General features: G+C 53.9%; 1 protein-coding gene across 1 annotated transcript in view; it reads right to left on the bottom strand.

Annotated features, from left to right (window-relative positions):
• Positions 1-2,234: 2,234 nt before the first annotated feature.
• P2RX5 (purinergic receptor P2X 5) overlaps positions 2,235-10,273 on the bottom strand; it is a 27,854-nt gene continuing 19,815 nt past the window's right edge. Inside the window, exons 12-13 of the mRNA XM_024127681.3 lie at positions 7,463-7,615; positions 2,235-6,010 (exon numbers count right to left, since the gene is read on the bottom strand). Of these exons, the coding sequence (XP_023983449.1) occupies positions 5,941-6,010; positions 7,463-7,615 (223 nt within the window). The 3' untranslated portion in view covers positions 2,235-5,940. The remainder of the gene's footprint in view (positions 6,011-7,462; positions 7,616-10,273) is intronic.

Genomic DNA, 10,273 nt, shown 5'->3' with positions numbered 1-10,273 from the left:
ATGTGGGGAATCTTTTTTGGTGAGTTCCAGTGTCTTCCTGTCGATTTTTGTTCAGCAGTTGGTTGTGATTCCGATGCTCTCGCAAGAGGGAGTGAGAGCACGTCCTTCTACTCCGCCATCTTGAACCAATCTCTCTATTTATTTATTTTATTTATATTTGGCTGCATTGCGTCTTCGTTGCTGTGCGTGCGCTTTCTCTAGTTGTGTCGTTGGGCTTCACATTGCGGTGGCTTCTCTTGTTGCGGAGCATGGGGTCTAGGCACACAGGCTTCAGTAGTTGTGGCATGTGGGCTCAGTAGCTGTGGCTCACGGGCTGTAGAGCACAGGCTCAGTAGTTGTGGCGCACAGGCTTAGTATCTCCGCGGCATGTGGGATCTTCCCAGACCAGGGCTCAAACCTGTGTCCCCTGCATTGGCAGGTGGATTCTTAACCACTGAGCCACCAGGGAAGCCCACAGGGTAGCTTCTTTGAGGAAATAACATTACAATTAAGATGCAAAGGTTGAGTAACAGTCAAGTGTGGAGGAGGGGTTACTTGCAAGAAAGTGCATGTGTGAGGGCCATTGAGAACAAAGGAGTTTGGCCTGTGTCTGAAAAGTTAGAAGAGGCCCTGAGGTAGAGCACAGTGGGAGGTTTTGCTGCCGAACTAAACTTGGGTCCACTTGTTCCATGCGCAGTAAAACCAATCTACTCACACTGGGTTGTGGTGAAGGAAAGTGCAGTGCTTATTGCAGGCGCAAAGCAAGGAGACCAGGCAGCTAGTGCTCAAAAGGCCCAAACTCCCTGATGACTTTCAGGGAAAGGTTTTTTAAGACAGGGTGAGGGAGAGGGTTGCAGGGTGCATGATCAACCTGTGGACAGTCTTCTGATTGGTTGCTGTTGAGGTGACCAGGAGTTAACATCATCAACCTTCTGTTTCTAATGGGTCTGGGATCTGCTGCTTGTGGGCAGCATACAGTTAACTTCTTCCACCTGGTGAGGGTTTCATTATCTGCAAAACAGCTCAAAGGACGTGGCTCAGAATGTTATCTATAGCCCTTGAGGAGGAACTAAAGGTCTTGACTTAGTTTGGCTATTATTTGCTTGGCTATTATTTTGTCTTGCTTGACTGTTTTCCTTTCTTTCTGTGTTTTCTCACTTCTCTGATTAAATTTATTCTTTGGAACTGGGGGAAAGCCTAGGAAGCTAAAGTTTTCCTACATACAAGAGGCATGTGGAGGACATTCTGTCCTGGGAAGGCCACATAGGGTCTTGCTCAATTACAGTTTGCCCTTGATACTAATAGCAATTGGGGGGAGCCTTTGAAAGTTTTAGCTAGGAGCGATGTGATCAGATTGGGACTTTTAGAAAAGAATCAGTTTTAGATCAGAAGGGGATCTGAGAGCTTGAATTCAGGTCCCCTTTTACAGATAGTAGGTGACCTGTGACCAGTAGCGGAGGCCCAGGCCTCCTGAATCCCATTTTGGGCTCTGGACCAGATGTTTTCACATGAAGCCAAGAAGCAGCTGAGGTGATAGCTTTGCCTCCTTCTCCCAGTGACCACCTCTGAACCCTTTCTCTGACCACCAATGAAGATGCTCACGTTCATGGTTTACACACCCCACCCCCTCTCCCAACCTCCCTGGTCCTTTCAGGGACTTCTCTAAGTGGGAAGGAAGGGTTCAGTCCTGATGCAGGGTGAGTCCTGCTGGGGGGTATGGGGAAAAGTGAGCTGATTTACTTAACCATTCCTCTATTGTTGGGCAGTAAAATTGTTTGAAATGTTATAAAAAAGACTGCAGTGCATGTCTTCACATCTATATCATTTTGAGGGAATTTAATAAGCTACTAGAAGATGAAAACTTGATTCCAAGTGCTTTCCAGAGTTTTATCAGATTATACTCATTAAATGAAAAGGACCAGTTTTATCAGTGCCTTCCTAGTCCTTTAATGTTTGCTCATTTAAAGAGTTTCCTTTCATTTGAATTTCTTTGCAAGACAATAAGGAAAGCAATATATTGCTCACTATTTGTTTCTTGTGTCTGCCTCTTTTGGTCTTGCCTTCTTTACGTTTTCCTCTAAAACACCAGGTATCCATGAAAATATGAAGGAGAAAAAATCAGGACACATTTAAAGTTAACACCTTTTATTGTTTTACAACCAAATTAAAATGTCAGAAAATACATATACTGGTCAGGACCCAGAAAATGCTTGACATCTCCCCCGTTTAATTCTGTGTGCTGGCCTAAGGGGAAACAGCTGAAAGAAAGGTGTCTTTTGTAGAGAGCATTCTTGGGTCCACTGGAGAATATGCTCTGAGGAGAGTTGTACCACTTGGGGAGGTGGGGGGCAGGCTGGAACAAAGTGGAGCCCTTTCCCAGACATGCAAGATGCCATTCCAAAGGGGGTGATTTAAGGACTTCCCAGGGCACTGCAGACCCTAGCTGGGGTACTCAGAGACACCTGGAGGAAGTCACATTCCCCCCTTTATGACTGGTTCCCCAGGGGTCAGCTAGCCACTGAGAAAGGAACTGATGGGCTTTGGGGGGCACAAAAAGGCATCCGTGACTGATCAGTCCCGATGACCACTGCATCAGGAGTAAAGGGCACTTTGCGCTTTCTTTTCTTTTTTTTTTTTTTCTTATAAATTTATTTTTGGCCGCACTGGGTCTTCGTTGCTGCGCGCGGGTTTTTCTCTAGTTGCAGCGAGCGAGGGCCACTCTTCGCCGCGTTGCACAGGCCTCTCATTGCGGTGGCCTCTCCTGTTGCAGAGCACGGGCTCTAGGTGCGCGGGCCTCAGTTGCTGTGACTCACGGGCTTCAGAGCTCAGGCTCAATAGTTGTGGCACACGGGCCCAGTTGCTCCGGGGCATGTGGGATCTTCCCAGACCAGGGCTCGAACCTGTGTCCCCTGCACTGGCAGGCGGATTCTCAATCACTGTGCCACCAGGGAAGCCCACACTTTGCTCTTTCAGTGGCTGGTCCCTATGATGTCACATTAATAGCACCCAATTTAAAACTTTCCCATTGGCCAGCATCATGGTACTCCAAAGGCATGGAATAGGTAGATGGCTTTAGGCCAGGGCTTGAACATAAGCATAGACAATTCTTGTGATACCGAAATGTCAGCATGGAAAGATCTTGAGAGGCTGGCATGATCATCTTCCTGATGAGGTGAACCGAGGGAAAGGGGCTTTCCCAAGTTTGGAAAGTGCCCAAATTCCTGCTTCTCTTCTTCCCACTTCAAAGCCAGTTTCTGTAAGATTAATGAGCCTCCCACTCATTCACCAAGTTTATACAAAAACGCGGGCAGGGGTGATGCTGTGCAAAAGCATGGGAACTGACTGTGTGTGACACCATTCAGAAGCTTTGATGGGGGCCACTGGCCAGTCTGGCTTCCTGAGCATGGGGCCTCTGACATGTAGGGGAGAGGCCACCTGGAAAGCTTTGCTGGACTTGAAGAAACAATTAGGTTAAGTCTTCCATGGCAGTTAAGTTTAAGGGGGCAACCCTTAAAATTAAAGAACGTCAACTTGATAAAAGGCTCACAGAAGCTGCTCCAGTGACACCGCCTGCATTCCAGTTCCTCAGTTGCTCGTTCTCACGTCTTTTCTACATGTGGTTCCCTGACCTGGATGCTTCCCCCATCACCTAGTTAGACTGCTACTAACCTTTCTGACTTCAACTTGTGTGTCACTTCCTTGTGGAAACCTGGCCACTCCTCACTGAGGACTCTAAAAGCACCCCATCCCGTTTGTGATTGATGTGTGACCCCTAGACTCTGAGCACCTGGGCAGGGACCGTTTCTGTGCTGCTCGCCACTGTGTCACCAGCATTTAGTCCAACACCTGACACAATAGGTACTCAGTAAATATTTACTGACTGAAGGAATAGCTGTAGGGAGACATTTCCATTCCAGCTTAAAACAAATAGCTCAACTGTCCTCACGTGTTACGGCTGCTGCCAAGCGATTCCAAAAGCAGGTTAAAGAGAGAGACCAGACCAACTCCTGAGCGGCCGTGACCCCTGCCCTTTTTACTCCCAAACATATAAGTAACGTGCTGTGTTATCAGATCCAAGGGTTAGCCTTAGAGAGGAAGTGAAACACCACAGCAAATCACCTGGATTTTTCACTTTCTCTTCAAACAGCAGGTTGGGCTTGCTGACAGGTCACCTGGCAGCCCAAGGGAGGAGCTGCCTGATCTAGAAGGGGTCCTGTTATGGCGACCACGCCCCTGTGCCCCAGAGGCCAGCCTCGCCAGAGACCTTTCTGCTCCTCCAACCCTCTTGTCCAGAGGCCCCAGTGGAAAGATGTTTACTCCCCGCTCTGCGGAGGAGAACCAGAGCTCTCCCAGACAGGGTGCCCCCTAGAGTCAGGGCAGGCACTCACACAGCACCCAGGCTTGCTGGGTGACAGGCAGCACTGCAGGCCTGGGCTGCCAGTTGGTTTCAACAACCGTGATTGAGTTCTAGACCCCTCCCCTTGCGTTTACGCTGGGGCTCCTCAGCCAGTGCAGAGGGAGAAGCGAGCCAGCCGGCTCCCTAGCCCAGCATATTCTCTCGCATCTGACGGAGGAGACTTGGTCTGACTGCAGGCGGCAGGAAAAGTTCCTTTTCTGAGGGAAGGCGTGAGTAACCCAGTGGATTCTCAGCAAGACAGGTGAGCCTCTTGGAATTGGTAACACAGGTTGCCTCTGGGAAAGGGTGGGAGGGAAGCTTTTCACTTCTGTTCTTTTGTACCTCTTAAATTTTGAGTCATTTAAGTATGACCTAGTCAAAATATTTTAATTTGAATGAATTGAGCATAATGCTGCTTTCCCGAGGGAGGGAAGGGGGGAATCTGCTTGGTCTCAAGGTAGCTTGCGGTAAGTGACCTGGAAATTGACGCCACTCACCAAAGCTGACCTTTTGAGAACCAGGCTTTGTATATCTCCTCAAGCACTGCTTCTCAACCTTTCACGTGCACATGAATCACCTGGGAGTCTTGTTGAAATGCAGGTTCTGATTTAGGGGGATGAGGGAGGGGCCTGAGACTGCATTTCTAACAAGCTCCCAGATGATGCGGATGCTGCTGGTCCACGGACCACACTTTGAGTAGCAATGCTTTACAGCCACCGAGGGAGGGGCTTGAAGGCCAACTGTTTCCACTTGACGGTTGAGCGCCATTCGTCATCTCATTAGCCCTTCAGATGGAGCCTTAGAGGAGACAGGGAGGGAAGCCGAGCAGGGACACTGCAAGCCCCACAGAACAGCAAGAGCCAAACCACACAGGCAGATGTGTCTCTCATCTGGGTGAGACGCTATCCCTGAGCTTCCCGAGGCTCTCCTTCCTCATGGCCAGCTGCCTCCTCACAGGTCCAGTCCTTTCCCAGTTGCCTCCTTGGCCACCTTTAAATTTCAGCCCTGGGGGCAAGGCCAAAGGTCCCCTTGGGTGTTGGCCAAGGTCCTTCTCTGAGGAGCCATCATTTGCTCTAGGGATTTGTGCAGGTCTCAGCTAGAGGCTGGAGGAAGGCAGGAGTGCTGGGCCCAGCTGTCATGTCTGTCGGCTCTGAAGGGAATTACATGCATGCCCCCCTCCCTGGGGGCCAGGTCAGTGTCTCATTCAAGCATCTTCTGGACAGGGCCCAGCCCGCAGCAGGCATCAGTGTTTGCTGTGTGAATGAATGAATAACTGAATGCCCTACTAAGTTCTTGGGGAAAAATGAAAACACCCTAGGCCCCTGGCCTGCCCTCCACCCCTCCCCTCCCCAGGGCCTCTTCTGCATGAGCCACTGTGGCCACTGGGAGGCTCCCCTCCCCACACACACAACAAAAAGCATGTAGCAGGATCCCAAAGCGCAGGAGAGATGGCTGTGCCTGGAAGCCCCGTCCCATGTGGATGACGATGACTCTTCCCGGTTCAGAGCTGTGGGCAGTCCTGCCCTCAAATCGTCACCAAATCTGCTGTCAGCCAACAGCTCTGGCTATGCCTCCACGGTCTGCAGGTTCCGCAGCTGCTCCACATTCACCTTTCCATTCCCCTGGTGGCCAGACCTGTGTGTGGGCGGGTGGGGGCACACGGGGCACAGAGGACGCTTGGGAGCCATGCAGGCAGGGACGGCCTCCCTAAAGGCAGACTCCGCCTGCAGAAGCCTCTGGCTGGCAGCGCGGCAGGCAGTGAGCGTTCACAGAGAGCGGCAGTCTGAGGGGTCCCTGGCCGCAGCCCAGGCACGGGGAGGCGCTCAGGCCGCGGCCTCTGGAGCTGGCCCAGCAATGAGCAGCCGCTGCGGCCCCACAGCAACAGGCGAGGCTGGCCAAGACCAGCAGGGCAACTGCTCTTTCCTCTTTCAGGTGAAGGAGCTCAGGTGAGCACCCAGGAAGTGACAGTCAGGGAGCAGGTGGGCAGCTGCTGGCACAGGCCTACCCCAGCAGATCTCCCAGCCTCTCCATCTTTCTTTCCTCACTCCTCTCCATCCTTTGCCTTCCCTCTCCATGCTGGCTCACCGCTCTCTTTCCCTGCCCAGGCCCAGCTCCCCACTGGAGGCTGCCAATCGCTGAGTCAGCAGAGAATGGAAGCTCGAAGCAGAGGGCAGCCAGCCCCAGGTCAGTGAATGCCTCTGACACAGTTGACAAGAGGAGAGTCAGGGGACCCTATTCACTGAGCTGGAGGTTCCCCTGTGTCCAGTCCCCCGGAACAAAAGGGAAAACAGGCCCAGAAAGGGCCAGGCACCTGCTCAGGGGCACATAGCGAGCCAGGGAAGCAGAGCAGGCCCGAGGGCTGCCTCCTGACTCAGCCCAGGGCTCCCTCCCACGCCAGGCTGTGGTCAGGTCTACAGAAAGCGCCAGGCTGCCCAGGGATTCTGGGCAGTGCTCAGGGAAGGGCAGCCTGCAGGTCACCTGTCAGCACAGCCACCACTGTCCTCAGGCTAGGGCAGCTCCAGAATTTCCACATCAAAGAGGAGCTGAGGGGAGGCGTCTGATGAGGTGGAGGGATGAAGGGCTCGGTTAGGCAAAATAACCTGATGGAGAACTGGATTCTAGGGACCCTCTGGCCAGGTTCAAAGCCCAGCTCTGCCATTTACTAGCTGTGTGACTTGAGCAAGTTACTTGGCCCTCTCTGAGCCTCGGTTTCCTCATTAGTAGAATAGGAAATATTAATGTCCACCTCATTAGGTTGCTGAAAAGAGTTCACATGTACAAAGAACTCAGAGCAGTGCCCAGCAGAGTAAGCCTGAGTAAATGATAGTACTGTTACTGTCTTAACATGGGCACAGCATAGCAAGCAGACAGGTGTGTGGTCGCTCAGGGGTACTGGAGGGTAACGGGCATCGTGGAGAAGCTAAAGCACCACCAGCACCCCTCTCCCCCAGAGTCCAGCTTGGATAGGCTCTGCTGGGTCCCTAGCATCCTGCCTTGGGGCCAGGTCACCCAGAGCAGGGAGCACAGTAGCCAGCTGGGCTGTCTCTGCGGGCCTCGTTCCTGGCCCTCGGCTGGGCAGCCCCTCACCTGGCGGGCTGGAGGAGCTGCCGGCACACACAGCCATTCTCCTTCTGGGCGCTGCCTCCATCCTGCACCTCTGGCTGCTCCGCCAGCCCCGCCGCGTCCGGGGCCACGCTCTGCTGCGAGGACTCTGCCATTCGGGCGAGGACCTCTAGGTCCCTGGGCAGGACATGACCCATTAACCCTGGTCTGTGGGTACCACCTCCTCCCTGGGACTGGTGAGCCACTCGCCCTGAAGGGGGCGCCCCTCTTCCCCCAGCAGCTCAGCAGGGGTGCCAGGTGCAGTCAGGGCTCAGGGCTCAGCCTGAGAACCAGGGCTGGGGTTCAGTCCAGGCAGATGATGCAGGCTGGCCCTCTGCCCTGTCCCAGGTTGGGGTGGGACTGAGGGAGCAGCGCCCGGTGCCTGTCCAGAGCCCACCATCTGCAATTTCCCTTTCCCATCCCAGCTCCTCCAGAAGCCTTCTCCAAGGGCTGGGCCAGAGCCCCTTGCCCCTTCCTGTCCACCCAACCATCAGGACTTCACTTACACTGTTCTCCTCCTCTGAATACACACACCCACCCACCCACCCACCCACTCATACTGTTCTCCTCTGAACACACACACACACACACACACCCACCACCACACACGCTCTCGCTCTCTCTCTCTCTCGCTCTCTCTCTCTCTCGCTCTCTCTCTCTCTCTCTCTCGTAGAGCTGGTACTCAGAACATTCCGCCTTACCCAGCCCTTCCAAGGGAGCTCCCCGTATTCAGCCCTGCCTCTACCCCCCAAATGCCGACATAAAACCAGGGTAAGGGTTCTGAGCCAGGGAGGAGGAGAGGCTGACCTAGTGGGCTCCCCTAGGGCCGCTGGGAGGAAGCATAACTCACCTCACTTCCTCATATTTCTTGTCTCGGTAAAAGTGGCTCTTTTTGATGAAGTAGATGAGTACCAGGTCGCAGAAGAAAGACCCCTGCAAAAGAGGTGGGGTCCCTGACTCAGAATCCTAGACTTCCAGAGAGCACCCAGCCACCTGACACCAACTACATCCCATTTGATCCTGCAGCAACCCCTGAGGGGGGCTGCGCTCAGAAAGAGGCATCTTTGTCCAAGGCCACAAGGCTGGTCCATGGTAGAGCCCGAGTTAGCCTGTGGCCCGTCTGGCCCCGCAGGTTGAGCACCCCGCGCTACCCTGATCCCGTCGAATCACGCCTTCACGCCTTCAGTGTCTGCTGAGCACTCACCAGTGCCAGGCACTGCCCTGGGGTGCGGGAAAGAGTACGACAATGAGACGCTCTGGGGACTCCCCCTATGGTGTGGGAGACGAGCATATAAACTATGACAGTGACAGTGTCCCATGATGGGGAGAGGAGCAGGGGGAGCAGAGAGAAGATGGGACTCTACTCAGCCTGGGGAGGAACATCGGGGCTGAGTCTTGAGGCTGAATAGGACTGTATATAAGGAAAAAGGAAAAATCGCTCAGGAAGGGCACTGCAGAGGAACAGGCTCGTCATGCCTGGGAACAGGGCCAGGAACAGAATTGTGGCATTGCGGGAAGATCCCTCTAGTAGGCAGTGAGAGAGGGACTGGAGGGTATCTGAACAACAAGGACACCACAGCAGCGGTCAAGGAAAGATGAGGAGGCCTGAGCCAACCCAGCGGACCGACTCACTGACACCTGAACACAAGCTCTTCAGACCAGAGTGGATGGCGCAAATACCAGTCTCCTCCACCAGAGGGCGACTCCACCCACTGCACAGAGAGGAGGGGGCGGGGGTGGGAGAGGGTTGATGGAGGACCACAGGTGAACCAGGTCCTCTGACCCTGGGCATTGCACAACCTTTCCCCCCCCCAGCCACCCCCCAGATGCCAAAAAGGTTATCAGTTCCTTTTTCCACAGAGAACACTCCTCCCACCCCCCACCCAGCCTCTACCACTTTTCCCCGTTACCTTCATTCCACAGGTGTGTCCCCAGGTGCCTGTGTTCTGATTTACCCCCATCATAAAGTGATGTCTGAAGGTGCCCCTGTCTCGGGAAGTCACCTATGCAAACATGCAGGGCTCCCCAACAATGTTGCTGCCGTTAAGAGGAGTCCCTTGGGGCCCACTTTCATCCACTGACCACCTCTCAGGAGCATGGCCTCTTTGAGCCCTGCTACAGGACCCGGTGTTCCTGGTCTCAATAAAAAGTCAGTCCTAGGTCCTCCTGGAAGCCCCCATGGGGCTGCTGTGACCTCCCGGGCAGAGGAACCAGGGACAAGGCTGCCAGAAACCTTGGCAAGGGGCTTGCTGGTATGGGTGTGAGCCACTCTGATGACTGCCTTGTCTTTTAAAAACTTCCAGAAAAACAAAGGGGCATGAAAGATCCAGAGGAAGCCTTTCCCTGCCCTGCAGCTGTTACTTCCTCTCCGGTGGCCCCCTCTGCCCAACTGAAGGGACAGACCTGGACTACAGCCCGACTTCCCTGCCTCTCATCTTTTTAGCCCCGTGATTCACAACCAGGGGGCAGTTTGGCGACATCTGGAGACATTTTTGGCCGTCACAACTGTGGGGGAAGGTGCCGTTGGCGTCTGGTGGGTAGAGGCCGAGGATGCTGTCAGACACCGTACAATGCACACAGTCACCCCACAAAAAAAGTGATCTGGCCCTACGTGTCAACAGGGCTGCGGCCGAGAAGCCCTGTGTATAGCCGGGTCCTGCCTCTCTTTAGCAGAAGTGGAGACAAGGCTGCGCAGGATCCCAGAGAACCCCCACTCCCCCGCTGCAGAGCCACAGGCAGAAGCCTCTCTGGCTCTGGAAAGAGAAACCCAGGTAGTCACGGCCACCTGGGGGCTGC

The sequence above is a fragment of the Physeter macrocephalus genome, chromosome 14, assembly GCF_002837175.3.
Source record: "Physeter macrocephalus isolate SW-GA chromosome 14, ASM283717v5, whole genome shotgun sequence".
In the NCBI taxonomy this organism is placed as follows: domain Eukaryota; kingdom Metazoa; phylum Chordata; class Mammalia; order Artiodactyla; family Physeteridae; genus Physeter; species Physeter macrocephalus.
Note: the sequence above shows the minus strand (reverse complement) of the source record. Positions and strands in the feature narration are given on the sequence as shown.